The sequence below is a fragment of the Rhinolophus ferrumequinum genome, chromosome X (genome assembly GCF_004115265.2).
Source record: "Rhinolophus ferrumequinum isolate MPI-CBG mRhiFer1 chromosome X, mRhiFer1_v1.p, whole genome shotgun sequence".
Classification (NCBI taxonomy): domain Eukaryota; kingdom Metazoa; phylum Chordata; class Mammalia; order Chiroptera; family Rhinolophidae; genus Rhinolophus; species Rhinolophus ferrumequinum.
In genome coordinates, this window is record NC_046284.1 from 122,188,626 (window position 1) to 122,207,631 (window position 19,006).

Sequence of the window (19,006 nt, forward strand, 5' to 3'; positions counted from 1 at the left end):
AATTTCAGCAGCATCAATACAATAAGAACTTGTTTTTTATTTTAAGAACTTTTTGGTAAAAATGCTTTGTAAATTACAAGGTGTTTTGTGTAAAGTGATTGGATATTATTAGGTTTACTGCAAAAGTAATTGCAGTTTTTGGAATTATTTTTAACCTTTTAAACCGCAATTACTTTTGCACCACCCTAATATTTGAAGTTTCTATTTAAATGTGATGGTCAACAAATAATTGGCCTCATTTTATTCCTTGCTTTGAAAGTATATAAGTGTGTAAGAGTGTAGAATTTAGCTATGAAAATCATGGGTGCAACGTAACACGCTCTTTCCTGGAAAGTGAACGTTATGCCACGTTATTTCAGAGCCCTCCTTTTGAAAACCAGCTGTGATTTACATTCAGCAAATAGCTGTGGACAGAAGAGACCTCACTGAGGTGGGAATATTAGCTGATTTTTAAAATCAATCTTGAATAATTAGATACCAGGTATTCTGTTAGTCGTCATTTTCTTCCGTCTGCAACCTTAAGGTAACCACTTTGTTTTACTGATGTGAAGAAAGGTAGATGACATAACAACCACAACAACAGAATAATGTTAAAAGGTCTTCGATGTTGAGTCCTACTGCAGACATTTTAGCCGCAGAAACGTCTCTTATCTGGAGAAACGTAGGTTCAGGTGTTTTAGCCAGCGAGGGCAGTTGTGGTGTCTTTGTCTGTTCAGGCTGCTGTAACAGAATCCCGTAGACTGGGGGACTTATAGACAATAGACATTTATTTCTCCCAGTTCTGGAAGCTGGTAGGTCAGGGCTCCAGCATGGTCAGCTTCTGGGGAGGACCCTCTGGCAGGTTGCAGACTGCTGACGTCTTGTGGCATCCGCACTTGGTGGAAGGAGTGAGGGAGCTCTATGGGGTCCCTCTTCTAAGGGCACTAATCCCATTGATAAGGGCTCCACCTCATGTCTAATCACCTCTCACAGAACACACCTCCTGTCATCATCATGACCATCCACGTATGAAACTTGGGCAAGGGCAACGGGACAAGACCATTCAGTCCATTACAAGTGGGAACAGTGGGGGTGGCATTGGCCATTGAATTCAGGTGACATGCCTCATTGAGTGGATTTAGCCCAGGGTGTGGGTCATGCATCTTCTTGACCCCACGATTCAAAGTATCTCTCCAATGGGGACTTCTTGCCTCCTACTTAGAGAGTTTCTGTTTGCAGTGATGTAAACGTTTTGGAAACAAGACAATGGTGATGGTTGCACATCATCGTGAATTAATTAATCCCATGGAATGGTACCCTTAGAAATGATGAAGACAGCAAAATGTACAATATACACACGTGTATGTATATTTTATATGTATATCATCATTTGATTTTTAGTTTTAGTTTTACTCAATTTAAGGACAGTTTGAGGCAGCATAAGAATATAGTACTCCATACATTTTTTTTCCCCCAAAAGTCAAAGAACTCAGATTATATCAGAGACACAAAAGAAGCAGAGACTTCCAGGCACCTGAGTTCAGTATACATTTGGTTACAATTTCTGGCATGTGAAGGAGACGGTAGAGAGAGAATCGACTTTGGAATTTCTTTTCTGGCAAGAGAAAGCGTTTCCCCATTCGTCCTCCCTTTTTATGAAGAGCAGTGGGGCTTGGTGATGAAAGACAGGGCAGGAAAGGAAGTTTCCGTGTGCTGTCCTTCCACAGCAGCTGGCAGGTTCAGCAATGACATGACGAATGATAGACCAAAGTCTTGAGACGACCACCCTACGGGGACACTCTGCCCATTTTGAATATTCTGGAACCTAGAAAAACACTCCCTTGGTCGTGCGAAGTTTGGTTCCTTTTCCTGGTCAGATAATGACACATGTCTTGGAGCTGTGACACAGGGCTCCTGGGTAAGGCACTGAACACATTTCCCTCTGAGTCCCTATTTTTAGCAGTTTCTGCCCTTGTCCATCAGCTTCGGTAACCTTGAAACCATTGGGGTGATAGTGAAATTAGTCTATGCTGTTCTTTATCCTTTCATTTGTTTTTATTTTTGTGTGTGAAACTTTGTTTTTTTTGTGTGTGAAACTTTGTTTTACTTTGTTGCGTTTTTAGCCAAACCACTTCTTTTATAATTAGACCTTTCTTTCTTTTTTTTTTTTCTGGCAGAAATATCTGAAGGCTTCTGGCCAGCAACTTACTTTATGTAAGTTATCAGTAAAATGTGCAAAGTGTCAATTTTCTTTTTGAATCACCTACGTGTGGTCCTGGTTTTGTGTCTTGGGTGAAACAGAATAATAAAACCCAGAGAAAACCACCAGATCTACATTCTCTGACAATGTAAGCTACATCCTGTTATGAAATAGACCTCAGTGATTGTTTGAGATATTCAGGGAAGCTGTAACTTGCTAAACTAAACAAAATTATAATGATGTGGAGAAAAGGCTTCGTGGTGCGCTTTTTTAGACTATAGTTTTAAAATGACCCAAAAAATTAGCAAGCTTCTAAAAGTATGCTTTATCCTTTTATATCATCATTAGATAGATAGCTAGATAGATAGCTAGATAGATAGATAGATAGATAGATATGATAGTTATAGATTTAGATATAGTATATATAGATAAATACATAGATATGCATATACACACGCGTGCACAAACACACACACACACACACACACACACACAGAGTTCTTTTTTTTAGCTAGAACATCTTTTTAATTTACTCTGTATGGTCTTGTTGGAAATGCCTCTTGCCTGCAAAAGCATTTGGGTAAATTCTCACTGCTTTCGAAACAATCCTTGTGCGTTTAGCTAAAGGTTAATTGACCAAACCTTGCTATTGGCCCCCAATCCCCCCCCCGATAATGAGCATTACCACCCAGCCCTTAATAAGTACTTTTCCACTCAGGAGGACAACAGCCAGTCACAGGAAAGACATCCCGTGTGTGTGGTGGAAGTTAGCAGGCAGGTGAGAACATGTGAGACTCATGGGCCCGAGAGCCAGCCGTCTTTGGAAAGAAACACAGGAAGGACGTCACAGAAAAGCTAATCTCAGAGCCGTGTGAACAGTCTGTGTAATAACTGAGAACTTCATGGGGCAGACAGCGTGGTCTGTGCCCTCAAGCAAAGGGACAGGTGTGTGTGACAGCACAGAGGCTGTGTGCACCGTGTATCCTCCCTCACACCTGGGAAACATCTCCCTTTTCCAGTCCCCTTTCTTTCACTGACAGTCGACATTCCACTGCGATGTTCTCTTTTTTATGCACCGTCACATTTTCTTGTTACATGTGTGTATTATTGAAGATCCTTTCATTTTTCAAAAAAATTAAAACAATCTTTTAAAAAATATTTTTATCAAAATGTAGCTAACATGCAATATTGTATGAGTTTCAGGTATACATAATAGTTATTCAACATTTATAGACCTAAACAAGTGAGTGCCATGGTAAGTCCAGCAACCATCTGACACGGTACCCGACTGTCACAATATTATTGACTATATTCCCCGTGCTGTACATTACATCCCCGTGACTTATTTGTTGTTTTTTTATTAGAATGTCAACTGTAATTTACGATACATATAGTCACAGGATGACTTATTTGTTTTATACCTGGAATTTGGACCTGTTATTTCCCTTCACCTTTTCTCCCCCTTTTTAATTTTTTAATTACAGTTGACGTTCACTATTATTAATTATATCAATTTCAGCTGTACAGCACTGTGGTTAGACATTTGTATAATTTAAGAAGTGATTCCCCTGACTCGTCTAACACCCACCTGACACTATACGTATTCTTAATTGTGTACCAAGTAAGCCAAAGAAAACCTACATTGGAAAGCTCGGGATTATTTCTGGGTACAAAAAGGTGGTGTGAGCTCTGAGCTAGTCGATGTTATTGAGTGTTTTTTTTTTCCTGCTTAACGGTCATCAGAAAGATGCCTGCTTTGCTTATGTAACGAACTAGCTTCTGGATTGTGGCTTTCAAGTCCTATTACAAATGAACAAAGGGGCCACCATCTCTGCTCCCATTTGGTTTCTTACCACTGCCTCACAGTGCTTGGAAAGCCATGTGACCTGAAACCCTATGGCACAATTCAAAAGAACTAGAAAACTTTGGATAGGATTTCCTGTCATAAAAACCTGAAACTTTCTATTGTAGCAACAATATTGAGAGTGAATAAATACACGGCTCATTTTTTCATGATACCTATTTCGTTCATGTAGGCGGAAATGTGAATTCTGTTTTTTAGGCAATTTTCCACGAACTGCATTTTTGTTTATTGAGGTCTAACTGACATAGTAGTATATGTGTTTCAGTTGTACGAAATAATGATTCAATATTTGTATGTGTTGCAAAATGATCACCACGACAAATCTAGATAAGATTCGTCAGTATACATAGTTACAAAAAATACATTTTTCTGGGGACTTTTAAGATCGACTGTCTTAACAACTCTCAAACAGGCAACACAGTATAATTAGTCACCATCCTGTGCATTACCACTCAACCTATGAGCGTATCTCTTGTGTGTCTGTATTTTTTTGTTCCTTCCAGTGCTTTGAATGAAACCTTGTCTCAGCCTATTCACTACTGTGTTAGAATTCTGTCTGTTTTGTATCTCTCACTAACTCTTCGATTGCTGGGGTAGAGGACTCATTCACAGGCCTTATTGCAGGGACAGAAAGTCTCAAACAGCAAAGGTTTCATCAGCTGGTATGCTGAGAGAGTCTGGAGCCGAGCGTGCCTGGCGCTGCTTGTTTCAATCTCAAGGGACAGCCAGTGTAGGGACCCCATTCGTGAAGTCACCTGGAGCATATGTGGCCAGTCACGTGCTCTCCTGGGGAACAGACTTCTGAGGATGCGTCTGTCTCTCTCGGCACCCCTCTTTGGTAGCGTGTCTGTTTACAAAGAGATTAGCTGCCCTTGTGGTTCGTAGAATGCCATGCCTGTAGAATTCTGTATCTGCAACGGAAACTATGCCTCGTTGATCATTTAAGAGACAAGGGGGGAAAAAATCTCTGGATATTGAAGGAAATGAAGATTCCAAAGCAGAAACTATGGAAACAGCAGCTTCCAAAAAAAAGTTCACTGGCTCCACTTCAGAGGTGCATGGAGGGCTGTTTCCATCAGGACTTTGGGAAGGAATTCAGAACCACATAACCTTTCCACAGGATGGAGAAGAAGTAAGGATGGTCAGGATGAGGAATATCAACGAGCCTGCCGCCGGGAGCAGTGACAAGGGTCAGGTTTTCCTGAAGACAAGTGGCTCACCAGGTGTTGTTGCACTCTGCAAAAACAAAATAAGTGAATAAGCCATTCAGGAAAGTGCTGAGAGAGGCAGGTGGAGGAGGGGTGTGTTGCAGACAGAGGGGTTCTGCCAGAAAATTAAGAGAGCCTTTAGAAATGAATCACCTCTTCCCTTCATGGGGAAAGAGCGGCTTGTCATGCTTATTACACGGCACCCACACGGCCATTCTCAGCCCGTGTTACACATAAAACTGTGTGAAAGAGGCTTCCCACCCAAGCAAAGCATGATTCATTCTATGAGAGACTGTGTAAAAGGTTTAGTGATGAATGCTGCAGCCGCAGGACGTTTGTTGGCAGGAAACGCTAATTAGTAATTGCTAATGAAATAAGGGAGGGTTGGTAACGGCCACATGTTCCCATTCCTCATACGTAATGTCACATGGGTCCCTAAAAACTTAGGACATGACTGGACTTGGCGGAATGAGCCATACACGTGCACACTGTACAGCGGTCACCTTGTATGTGTGTGTAGGTCCAGCACGCCATGTGTCCTGGTCATTGTAATTTTAAAACAAACAAACAAAACCCTTCCTGCCGCTCTCTTTTCCCCCAGCCCTTTCATTTCTGATTCCCTCCTGGTATACGGCGTCGTCCTTTACGATTTTTGTTCTAGGTTTTAGAAGCAGCTTGCACTGGTTTGGTTAGGGACGTTTGGGGGAATCGCTGCTGGGTGATGTTATTTATTTTAGGCCTTGAATCAGTCACGTCAACACGGCAGCAGGTGGCCCTGGAATTTCGTCCACATTAACTGAAACGAGTGAATGGCACAGCGTCCCTAGGACTAAGGAAAGGGCACAGAAAGGAGAAAATGTGATTCTTGGGTATTTGGGGGCAGGGGCAAGTAAGAAGGTGCAGTGGTAAAAGCATTTCAAGACTTTTCCTTTTGCTGTTTAGAAGGCTGATCCAGTGCAGATTCAGACACGGGGAGGGACTAAAGTTTACGCAACCAATTAAATGCGGGGGGGGGGGGGGGGTGCTTCAGAAAGTGTTCAGGGTTGACTCTCAGTAGGAGAGTGTATATTTCACTACGGAAATGGCTTCACACTTCAGAGGGAAATAGTGTTTCCAGGTCACCATCCAGTGGCAATTGGAAAGGAACAGCGAACGAAATGGATGCTTAATACTGATCACTGTGCTACAGTAAATGCCCAAATGGCATTTTGTGCAGCTTTGAAGGAGGGATTAAGAGTTTGGTGCCTTCAGTGAAGAAGTCTGGTCCCTCAATTTCCAGAATCCTCCTGCTTATTAAAATATAGTGTAACGGCTCCATGCTTTTGGGGGCAGTCTGGGAGATTTCAACATGCATTGGCTTTTGGCTGAGAGTAAAGAATGGTAAGTGTTAGTGTTTAACCGTGATATTTTTTTCTATATAGCAAAATAGACGTGCATACTAAGCTATTTAAGACTGCGATCTCCTTATGCCTGTAATTTACTTTGAAACGTCAGCATGAAAAGGAGTTAAAATATCGATGGGAAATGTAATGGGGGAAAAGCTGATCTCCTTGCTTTTGTACACACGCACACAATCTCACATACAGATACCAGCACACAAATCCCCCCTCCACACACACACTTCCCCTTGCCCCCGAAAAGCTTCCTTTCCAAACAAAATGCACATATGCACTGGTGTGATGACTGGAATCCAGTAAAACCTATAGCCTCTGGGATTGTCACATGTTATAATGATTTTACGTTAATTATGCCCGATAGGTCAGACCCATACAAACCCACAGGTGAGACTTTGTATCCTAGTGTGAACGGAAACAATCACCATGGTAAGTATTATTTACATACCGTAATCCTCGCTGCCATGAACAACATGCTACACGGTTGCTTCTCAGATGAAAAACATTCTACAGTGTTGCTTCTCACACGGGGAGAAGACTGCACAGCGTATAAAGCACTTATCTTTTCAAACAGCAGGGATAATATTCCTGTGCTTTTTCTAGTTGGCCACCCACAATGTCCTCTGTTCTTTTGTAGGGTTCTTGAGTACCGGTGACCAGGCAGCCAAGGGCAACTATGGGTTACTAGACCAGATCCAAGCGCTCCGCTGGATTGAGGAGAACGTCGGGGCGTTTGGTGGCGATCCCAAACGTGTGACCATCTTCGGCTCGGGCGCGGGAGCTTCCTGTGTCAGTCTTTTGACCTTGTCCCACTATTCAGAAGGTAAAGAAGGCATCTGCCTGGTGGACAGGTGACCCCCAGGACCGGGATTTGAGCCTGGGTCTCCAGAATAACATGTATCCACCCTTGGTCCTCTTCTAACTCTGCTTTCTTTCCATTTTTTAAAATTGAGACATAATTGACATACAACGTTGTGTGTGTGTGTGTGTGAGTGTGTGAGTAGGTGTAGATATATCTACATACACACATCGATCTATACACACACTGCTACCTCAGCCTTGGACAATAATTGTGAGGGGAGGGGAAGTAACTTGTAGCACCTTTTTTTCTGAGTCTGATTGTTTTAACTCATGAATGTCTTCAATAACTCCAATCCGGACCTCAGCACTTTAAAACCTCCAATCTTGAGAACCACACACACAAGTCGGCCCTTGCATGTTTTTGATAGAATTATAGACACCGGGAAGCCAATCCCCGAGTACCTTAGATGCTGCATTGGGCAAAGCCAGAACAACGTGAACACCGGAGCTGAAAAATCAACAGGGCGTCAATTCTGGACTCGTAGCTTTTTGCTTTCTTCTTCCATCACCTCTTGACGCCTCAGATCACGTCGGAGTCCAAGGAAATGGCGGGAATGCTTTGATTTTTTATTGCTCATCATCTCTTGTCCCGTCCGAGTTAAAATAAAGTTTGTTAAAATAAAGTTCTGGGCACCCATGCACGAGACTCATGCAATGGGGAATATTTAACCTACACAGAAATGTACTCCTCAAATCTGACTCCTCACACACGGAACTATTGCCCAAGAGTTTTCAAGTTTGTCCCCAAACAGAAGTTTTCACAATGTAGCAGAATATATTACACACAAGTCTGGCTTTGCACGGAAGCAATTTTGAAATTAATGATTGTTTTGAAAAACTACAGATTAGCTGGGCGTTCGAATAAGGATTTCTTTAGGAACAGCCAACTCAGTGGATTTAACTGTAAAATTGTAATTCCTCCAATATATTGAAACACAGGGTGGAAATAGAAATACATCTGTGAATTTATACTCTGAAGCTGATTTCAGTAGATATCGTCCCCCCACAATGAAGTGGTACCTGGCGTGTTCAGTGAGGCAGAATAACCTTTGACCTTCTCCTTGGCACAAAGGGTGGTTTTAGGGAACCGGGGATGTGATTCCTCTGACAGGCTTTGTTTGTAGCATCTGGGATGGAAAAGCACACACTACCCCAAATGGTGGGAGGACAAAGAGAACACATATTTTCACCACCGATGCTAAAGTGTAAATAATGTGTGCATACAGTTTCATTTTCTTACACAATGTGTGTGTGTGTGTGTGTGTGTGTGTGTGTGTGTGTGTGTGTAACAACATCCCTTAAAACCAACATCCAGCGGGAGGAGGAAGGGGGTGTGGGGAGTACGAGGTGGAATCGAGTGAAAGAGATGCTGAATGAGCTGAGTGCCTCTGTACCCAGAAATTCACATGCCCGCGACACAATCAGAGCCTTCTTTGCAAAGTCAAAGCTGCTTTTCTGTCTTGCGGGTTTTCATTTGCATGTGCACAATTTTGCACCTGCAGGTCTGTTCCAGAAAGCGATCATCCAGAGTGGGACCGCCCTGTCCAGCTGGGCAGTAAACTACCAACCTGCCAAGTACACTCGGATATTGGCAGATAAAGTCGGCTGTAACATGCTGGATACCACGGACATGGTAGAATGCCTTCGGAATAAAAATTACAAGGAGCTCATTCAGCAGACCATCACGCCAGCCACCTACCACATTTCCTTCGGTCCCGTGATCGATGGTGACGTCATCCCAGACGACCCCCAGATCCTGATGGAGCAGGGGGAGTTCCTGAACTATGACATCATGCTGGGCGTCAACCAAGGGGAAGGCTTGAAGTTTGTGGACGGCATCGTGGACAGTGAGGACGGCGTGACCCCCAACGACTTTGATTTCTCCGTGTCCAACTTCGTGGATAACCTTTACGGCTATCCAGAAGGAAAGGATACATTGCGGGAGACCATCAAGTTCATGTACACGGACTGGGCCGATAAGGAGAACCCCGAAACGCGACGGAAGACCTTGGTCGCTCTCTTTACCGACCACCAGTGGGTGGCCCCCGCCGTGGCCACCGCGGACCTGCACGCTCAGTACGGCTCTCCCACCTACTTCTACGCCTTCTACCACCACTGCCAAAGCGAAATGAAGCCCAGCTGGGCCGACTCGGCCCACGGCGACGAGGTGCCCTATGTATTTGGGATCCCCATGATTGGACCCACCGAGCTCTTCAGCTGTAACTTCTCCAAGAATGATGTCATGCTCAGCGCTGTGGTCATGACGTACTGGACGAATTTCGCCAAAACCGGGTATGTTCTCCCCCAAATCAGGTGATTGCCAGGGCTCAGTCTGTCGGGGTCCTCGGTGTAAGTGTCATTTCCGAACGTGCATGGACCACACTGTGCAGGCACGCACACAAGTGCACCCACAAAGACAGTCATCGTTTCCCCGTCGGTGGGGACCTCGTGTTTTGTTTATTGACAGAACTGTTTTCTGTCAAGTCAGATGTTTATGACAGTGCTGGTTGCGTGTTGGAAATTCTGTCTGCTACCTAGTGGTGCAGGATTCAGACATATGGGGTGATTCTGTTGGAAGCGGATGGTGGAGTTTCAAGGCTACATGGGATCTTGTCTTACTTGGTAAATAATGGGGTTATCGAATTGTACGTGCCATATGGTAAAGTGTGCTTCTTGTGTAGCCACGGGTATGAAAAAGATCTCACATTAACTACACAGAAATAGTGTGTGTGTGTGTGTGTGTGTGTGTGTGTATACACATATATATACACACATATACATTTATACATATATGCACACACATATATACACATACATACACACATATATATTTTCATATATGTGCAATTTATATTTACTTATATTCATATGTATAAAGGACACATATATAAACATATATACATATATCTAAAAACATATGTAAATATATAAAATAAGTCTCCTAACTACAGAGAAATGGTGTGTGTACTATTTCTCTATATGTGCAGGTTTTCTATATAGCTTATACCATTTATACATGTATTTCATAAGTAAATATAAATTTAATATATATATATGTGCATATATATTGATATATGTTTATCTATATACCAGGGGTGCCAAAAAAATGTATACACATGACTTGTAGTCATCTTTTGATATCGTTATTTATTGAGTATTACAATTTTAATGCAGTTTTTTCCTTGCTTAAAATGTGTGTACATTGTCTTGGCCCCTTCTGTATATATACGTTGATAAATCTATCTGACAGGAAAATATAAATCTGTCTGTAAGGAAACCTCATTGGCTAAATGTATAGAAAATTTCCAAGAGCTGCACGTACCACCCGCTCCAGCAACGCTGTACTGAGCGCACTGTCTGCAAACAATCCAGGCAAAAGCCTCCCAGCATCTTAAGTAGCTTCACATATCATGGCCTCTTTTCACGTTCTCTTGTGGCATCACCAGGCTGTGGAAATTCATGAGGTATCATATTCTTCCCTGGTGTGTGCGCCTGTTCTTCCCTTTGAGCCTGTCACTGAAGTGAAAGTGAAGACGCTTTCACTGGCTCCGAGGGCCAAGGGCCATCACCTTTCGGGTCACCTTCTCGTTGTGTGCCAGATGCTGGAATCTGGCTCTCACAGAGCCCCGCAGGGCAGAGCCTGAGCCCCTGGCAGCTCTAGGGAGAGGGAGCTTGGGGGGATACTGAGAGTCTCCATGCCTAAGGCTTAGCAGCTATCATGCTTCACGATTCCAAGTGGGTTTTTTTTTTTTTTTTTTTTTTTTTTTTTGCTGGGAAGTGGTTTCAGAATGCTTTGCAGTCGGAGCACAAGTACAGCGTGTTTCCTGAGTGGAACGTGTGTTGCATAGATACCCACTTTGAACTCTCAGGTTTGAGACATTTGGTCTCAGAAAGGCTGCCCTGGGGTGGGGAGCAGAGGAACGGAGAATCCTCAATGCCTTGAGGCACAGGCTTACCTGTCTCGACAGTTTAAAGACGATTAAAGTCACGCCCACCCCTATTTTTAAGTAACCCTTGTTTATTGGATTCCTAGGGCTGTTGTGACAAAGTTCCCAAACCGGCACTGTCCCCATGCCTCTTAGTTTCTGGTGGTTTCCTGGCAGTGTCTGGGGTTGCGTGTCTCACAGCCACTTCCCTGCAACCTCTGCCTGTGTTGTCACATGGTTGGTCCCCTGTGTGTCTCTGTCTTTCTGTGGCTTTCTTCGTATAAGGGCACCTGTCATATTGTTTCAGAAGTGGATCCTACTTCAGTGGGACCTCATGTGAACTTGACCAATGCTACCTGCCATGACCCTAGTTCCCAATAAGGAAATCCCGTTAGGATGTCGGCATATCTTAATTTGGGGAGGGATTCAACTCATAACCTCTTCTAAAGGCAGGACTGTACCCAGTCGTGTCACAGAACTAAGTATGTGATGTCTGCCCTCGCAACATATTGCATGCTCACGAAGCAAAAAGACTCACTGGGGCTTTTCCCACCATCACCCAAAGGTGTCATTCTTTACTGAACATCTAAACACTACATCATTGCTTAGTTTTGTTCAACCCACATATTTTCCCCTTACGTGTTTTAGAAACAAACTTTATGCGATGTTCTTGAATGGAAAGCCAGCATCAGTCGTCACGGATTTAATGGAACCATTTTTTAAAAACGGTGCAATCCACACAAAGCCGTTAAAGTCTTGTTGGGTTTTCTGCCTGCCAGAGGCTCTGAAGCTGATGTTCTCTCTTTGGTTAAAATATGACAGATAGATAGATAGATAGATAGATAGATAGATAGATAGATAGATAAGGAGGGAGGGAGGAAAGGAAAGGGAGAAAGGAAGGGAAGAGGGAAAGAGAGGGGGAAGTAAAGAAAGAAGAAGAGAGGGAGGAAGGAAGGATGAAGGAAGGAAGGGGAGAAAGAGGGAAAGGCAAGGTAAGGAAGGAAGGAAGGGGAAGAAGGAAGGAAAGAAGGGATACAGGAAATAATGTGTCTTGAGATGGTAAAGCACGCCTAGCCCCAAATGGACACCCGAGGCAGGGTTGAAAATACTGGTCCGTTAACTGAGTGCTTCTTCATGCCATAACTCTACTTCCTAAAATCACTTGGCCGAGCACCTGTGGTTCTAGCGCCTCGTTGGGGAACATGAAAGATGTGGACGCGTGGGATACCTGGGGTGAATCACAGGCCAGATATCCTCACGTGGCCGTCCGTGGTTTTCGCTTAATCATCATGCTTCTCCCTGTCATGGTGCCAGTAATGTCGTGGGGGCAGATGGAGAAGCAGCAAAGACTTCAGCTGGGGGAAATAGCTCCCTTCCGACCGCAGTCCAAACCCTCAGGGAGGGATCTCGCTGAGGTAACAGGCAGGATAGAGATGAGGGAGGGCCTTGGGGGTCGGGTGGGAGAGTCTGGACTTTATGTGAACAGGGGCTATTTTTGTGCCTGCAGAGTCCATGGGGAGCAGAACTGAAGTGAGATGTGGGGCTATCCACGCAGTGCGTTGTCGTACTTCATTTGTAAAGGTCGTTGGAATGACTCACCATTTTTAAAGGAACTCACTCAGATGTGACTTGTCAGGGAAACCATTTCAGTGGCAGCTCATTTCACAGGAGTACAGGGATTTGAGCTGATGGGCTGAGTCTAGTGGTGCAGGTGTTTGTCAGTGGGTGACATCTTTGCTAGCTATTTGTTTTAAACAGGGGAGTGTCATGACCAGCCATGTGCAAGGACTTCTTTGCCTCCAGGGAGCTGCTTTAATGGTCCAGGTGAGGACAGGGAGCCAAAATGGTGACAGTAAGGGGACGGCATAGGGCAAACCACATCCGATGGCACTCTGTGAGGTGAGAGGGTCAACTCTGTTCTCCAGAACACCTACGCAGGCAGTGACCCACGGAATAGGATGGAACACGTCTGAGTACCAGTAACAGTTCCTGTAGGCACTAGAGACAGGAGTTGGATTTAAAAGCTCTCACCATACAACTATCAGAACACATTGCTGTGGAGACAGGGCCAGGGTGTATGTACCAGGACATGTGTTGCCATTTCCATCTGGTGGAATTCCAAGCCTTCTCCCTCTCACACGCAGCACCCTGACATTTCCAATGGTTCGTACGGTTGCCAAGATGCAGTGGGACCCAATGTTTCTTTTTCATATTCCTTAAAGTGAACAGATCTGACCTTATGTCTAGGTTGAAATGTACATATATGTGGTGTGCCAACATATAGGTTTTGTTTTTGTTAGGGATTTTTGTTGAGCATTGAAAAACTGATGCTGGAATGGGAACTTGGAAGGCATGAGGTCGGGGGGAGAGAGAGAGAGAGAGGAGAGACAAAGGGAGGGCCGAACGCAATTCTTTGGTAGAATCTATTTCCATGATCCAGGTGAGAAGATGAAACCAAACCAATGTTGGAAGAGGACAAGTAGGTCAAAACCTTCAGTGGTCGTGTAGAAATAAGGCTGACTTGGAGACTTTTGATCAATGAGAGGTAATGTCAGGGAAAAATTAAAACGAATGCCGAGGTTTGCAAACCATTATAAAGAACGAACATCTTTGTTGTGTAAAAGTCTCTTTGGGAATCGGACGGACAGAGTTGGTCCTGGAGAGCCGATAAAATTCAAGAGCTCATTGATCAAGGACCAGTTCAGTTTGGGGTCTGTGTGGGCAGAAGTGGATAAAGAGGAAAGAACGAGGGTCTCTATAGAAGATAATACCAGTGAATGTACTTGAAGCAATCCAATTGTGCATTATATATCGAAGACCTGAGACGCGATTGGAATGCAGATACAGGAAGTTTGCTCCAAGATGGCTAATAAACCAACATATGTGTACGATAAGATAGGTGATAAAACCCACATATATTTCAATATGTTTACTTTGTTTACTTAGATCTTTAGTTTGCTTCAGATGCCATCTCTACTTTTGAATTTGCTGGTATTCTATGGTTCATTTCTCTGCAACCTTTGCTAAAGCTTTGTGGAAAGCAGGAAAGAGGCACTTAGTAGGGAATATAGCTTAGAGAGCGAGGCAGCATGAGACTGCTTTTAAAAGTGGCCTTTATTGCCAAAAAGTATTGTAATCTGAGTAAATGAACATCTCCATCTGTATAGGAGTCGGTGAACGTGTAACACATGATATATGGGCTGGTTTGCTTCCAAGACGTCCAGTAACACATACTCACCTACGATTTTTGTTTAGTACACCTAAAACAGGAATGCCTCATGCCATCAAATGGAGCGTATCCGCGTTCACTGATATCTTTAAAGACGTCATATTACCTATCTCTGGCCAATAAAGGGTGCCACAAGACCTTGGAAACACATTGAACTATTCACTGCCAAATAAAACATTGCAAATAAAACATGGCAGTTGATGAGGTCTGTATTAGGGCTTGGGGAATATGGATGAAGCTATGCATTGAGGCTTTTACTAGGGAGGGAAGATATGTCTGTTTCTTCCTCTCCTTAATCATTATAATCTTTAATTTTAGTCATGGGAATTAAGACATCGTGTGCTGCGGTGAATTCTGAAAAATAAAAACAAAACAACGGGACACAGGTACCCCACTTCGATTATCTTGCGGCCTGTGCCATGTTGGCCAAGGTGAAATGATGGGCTTTCATGAACTCTGTCAGCTTATCTTGGTTTAACGCTTCTGATTGTGTGTCCCCAAGAAGTTTGATAGATAGATTGTATCAGGCTAAAGCTTCCTTATCTGGATTTCCCAAACCCTGTGTTCTTTGAGGACAAAGAGAATGTGTTTCTTTACCTTTCACGTGTACACAGAATACCATCAAAAATAACCTAATGTCCAGTGTGACCAGAACACGCTTTCCTAGATGACCTCTCCTTAATAAGAGAGCGCCACCGTGAACAGAACCAACTCAGTGAGATCAAACGATGACAAAACTGAGAGGAAGCCCCACGAACTTCTGTCGTTTGCAGACAGTGAAAATCAATGAAACATGTGGCTGTGGCAGATTCCAGTTACACAGGAAGTTTTCAAAAAATTAGTTTTAGAAAACACAAGTAAAGGAAGCATAAGGTGCTGTATCGCATCCAACACTTTTCCAAAAACATATAAGAATTTCAAAATTAAGCAATAAAAAGCAGATTGTTTTTCAGTAGGTTAATGTTCATAAGTGACTGCATAAATGAGGAATCTCATGGCATTAGGACCTGTAATTCTCTATTTTGGATCCCATTAGTAAAATAAAAGCACTGAAGTGAGTGTGCTTTGAGTTTAAAGGTAAAACTTTTTCTCGTATGCCACATGTATAATCATATCTATATATCATATGTATGTTTTCAGTATACAATATGTAATGTGGTATTACAGTATAATTTTATACATTTATATGCTGTAATATACAGTATACACTGTGGAATACAATATAATTTTTATACAGCATGTGCTATGTACAGTATATGCTCTATTGTATACAATGTGGTATACTATATACATATACTACATACAGTATTTCATATTCTATATATACTGGTATATAGTATACTTTAGACACCATAGACTATATATAGTATATAATATACCATATGTACTGTGGTATTCAGTATCCTTTTACACAGCATACACTATATACTGTATATAATATACCATGTATGCTGTGGTATTCAGTATCCTTTTACACTGCATTACACTATATACTGTATAAAATATACCATATATACTGTGGTAGCAGTATTCTTGTACACAGCATTCACTATGTACTGTATATAATATACACGTATGTACTGTGGCATGCAGTATCCTTTTACACAGCATATGCTATATACTGTATATACTGTATATACTGTATATACTGTGGGTGAATATTACTTTATAGCTCTTGGTCCCTAAGCAAATTTTAGGTGTTCTAATGTATATATCAGCAGAAGAAGGTAACTTATTGAGCTCTTACTATGTGCCAGGAATTTGAGGGTGACTGTTTAACCTTCATCACTTACATCCAGTATCAATATTCTCATTTGCTCTTACATGAGGAAGATAAGTCCAAAAGAGGCTTAAGAATTTGCTCAAGATTTCACAGCTGTAGGAAGCTGCCGAGCTTAATACCTGGAAATGATTTCAACTGCCTCAGACTGCGGGTGAAAGTCCTTTCTTCAGCAGATAGGACATCCTGCTGGCCAATTGTATTTTGTTTGCATCTTGCATGATGCATGGTAATGTCTGTAGACTTGAGATCTTCAAGTAGGACCTTCGGGTCCCCCAGCTTTCTGGCAGGTATGCAGACAGAGGGTGGAGGCGGCTTCATAAAAGTTCTGCCAAGACGTCGTTCTCCTGTTTCATTGTTGAAGATAATTTGGTCCGTTTTAAAAACAGTAGAAAGGTGATGAAAATGCCATAATGCTGCCATCAGGAATTGTATCTTAAATCCAGGTAAGATGGGATTTAGTAAAGCAGTAGGAACCTGTTGCTACATTTGTATTTTGTGCACATCCATACGTATGGGCGATGAACTACTCGTAACTTCCTGTTTTAAGATTTCCTTGTGGAACGTGGACCAATGTGACCTTCTTTCTCTTTGTCCCTTCTTTCTGTCCCCAGTGACCCTAATCAGCCTGTTCCTCAAGACACCAAGTTCATTCACACAAAACCCAATCGCTTTGAGGAAGTGGCCTGGTCCAAGTACAACCCAAAGGACCAGCTGTATCTGCATATCGGCCTGAAGCCCAGAGTGAGGGATCACTACCGAGCTACCAAAGTGGCGTTCTGGTTGGAACTCGTCCCCCACCTGCACAACTTGAATGAGATATTCCAGTATGTCTCCACCACCACCAAGGTCCCTCCTCCTGACATGACATCCTTTCCCTACGGCACCCGGCGATCTCCTGCCAAAATATGGCCCACCACCAAGCGCCCAGCTATCACCCCTGCTAATAACCCCAAGCAATCCAAGGATCCACACAAAACAGGGCCCGAGGACACCACCGTCCTCATTGAAACCAAGCGGGATTATTCCACAGAACTGAGTGTCACCATTGCCGTGGGGGCCTCCCTACTCTTCCTCAACATTCTGGCTTTCGCGGCGCTGTACTACAAGAAAGACAAGAGGCGCCACGAGACCCACCGGCGCCCCAGTCCCCAGAGAAACACGACAAATGACATCGCTCACATCCAGAACGAAGAGATCATGTCACTGCAGATGAAACAGCTGGAGCATGATCACGAGTGTGAATCCTTGCAGGCCCATGACACGCTGAGGCTCACCTGCCCGCCAGACTACACTCTCACGCTGCGTCGGTCCCCGGATGACATCCCACTTATGACACCAAACACCATCACCATGATTCCAAACACACTGACGGGGATGCAACCTTTGCACACGTTTAATACGTTCAGCGGAGGACAAAACAGTACAAATTTACCCCACGGGCACTCAACCACTAGAGTATAGCTTTGCGGTTCCTTTCCCTTCCCTCTGCGCCGCTCCCTCCGCAACGTGGAAGAGAGAACGAAAACGAGAAGCGACATCTCCACTCTCCACACAAGGAATGTTTTTCCTCCCGCTGACATAGGACGAAAACAAAAATAAAATAAAAAGCAAAAGGGCAGTCATCATGTCGCTGTGGACCCACCCCATTGGCATTTCCTAGTATGACCAGATCAACTTCTGACCCTATGAAATGTGAAAAGTATACATTGCTGTTACAACACTGCTTTAAGATCTCCGCCACTCCAGCGATCCTTTAGTGTGACCTGGACATCGCCGTTCCAAGGACCAACGTAACAATAGAAGCTGACACTTCTGGAACTTAGCCAGGGATGCTTAATTTTTTTTTTTTTAAATTACAATTTCAAAAAAAATAAAAATAAAAGTTCTCTATGTGCCATAGGACAGATGGCTCTACTGAAGTGAAGAAAAGAGTCTGTGGGCTTTTACCCAGCATATGCAGCTGTAACCCAGCGAGAAAGAAAAGTAGAATTTTATTATTAAAATAAAAGACCTGACTATGCAGTAACACACGTAGAGTTCTGTGCAAAGAGAGGTTTTGCCAGTCTGAACTATATTTAAGAACCTTTGTAAAAATAGAAGAAAAGATGTATATAGCTGTGAGTTTAAACACACACACACGCACACACTCACACACACACACAGAAAAAAAGAACAAAACAACAACAACAACAAAAAACAACAAAAAACGCTTTTATTGGTGTTTTCAGTTTGAAAGAGCTTTTAGCAAGACTGCGCTTTCCATTGTGGTCTGTATGTATATAAATATATATATATATACACATTAGTCATATCACCTCTGTTTCCTCTGGGACACATCTAGGAGGATTTTTCTTAATTACTTGTAAATGAAGACACGGGGTTTCGTAACGCGTTTCATTTGTAGCAGGATGTGGTGTCACATAGCGGATCCAGACCGTCTGTGTGACTGGGCTCCTTCCCCTTTTCAGGTTGCACAAGTGCATGCGACAGCATTCTTAGGAGACTGTTGTTTTAGGGAACTTTTATTTTTGTGTCTGTGTTCTGCCTTCATGAAGTCACAAC

General features: G+C 43.1%; 1 protein-coding gene across 5 annotated transcripts in view; it reads left to right on the forward strand.

The window, feature by feature from the left end:
- NLGN4X (neuroligin 4 X-linked) overlaps positions 1-18,628 on the forward strand; it is a 280,112-nt gene extending 261,484 nt beyond the window's left edge. For 3 of the 5 annotated variants that reach the window (XM_033115472.1, XM_033115447.1, XM_033115456.1), the window contains 3 exons: positions 7,283-7,468; positions 9,009-9,798; positions 17,056-17,905. In XM_033115472.1, the coding sequence (XP_032971363.1) occupies positions 7,283-7,468; positions 9,009-9,798; positions 17,056-17,905 (1,826 nt within the window). Of the gene's footprint in view, positions 1-7,282; positions 7,469-9,008; positions 9,799-17,055 lie in introns of all 5 variants that reach the window. The other 2 variants (XM_033115465.1, XM_033115480.1) reach the window with 2 other exon arrangements.
- Positions 18,629-19,006: the final 378 nt, after the last annotated feature.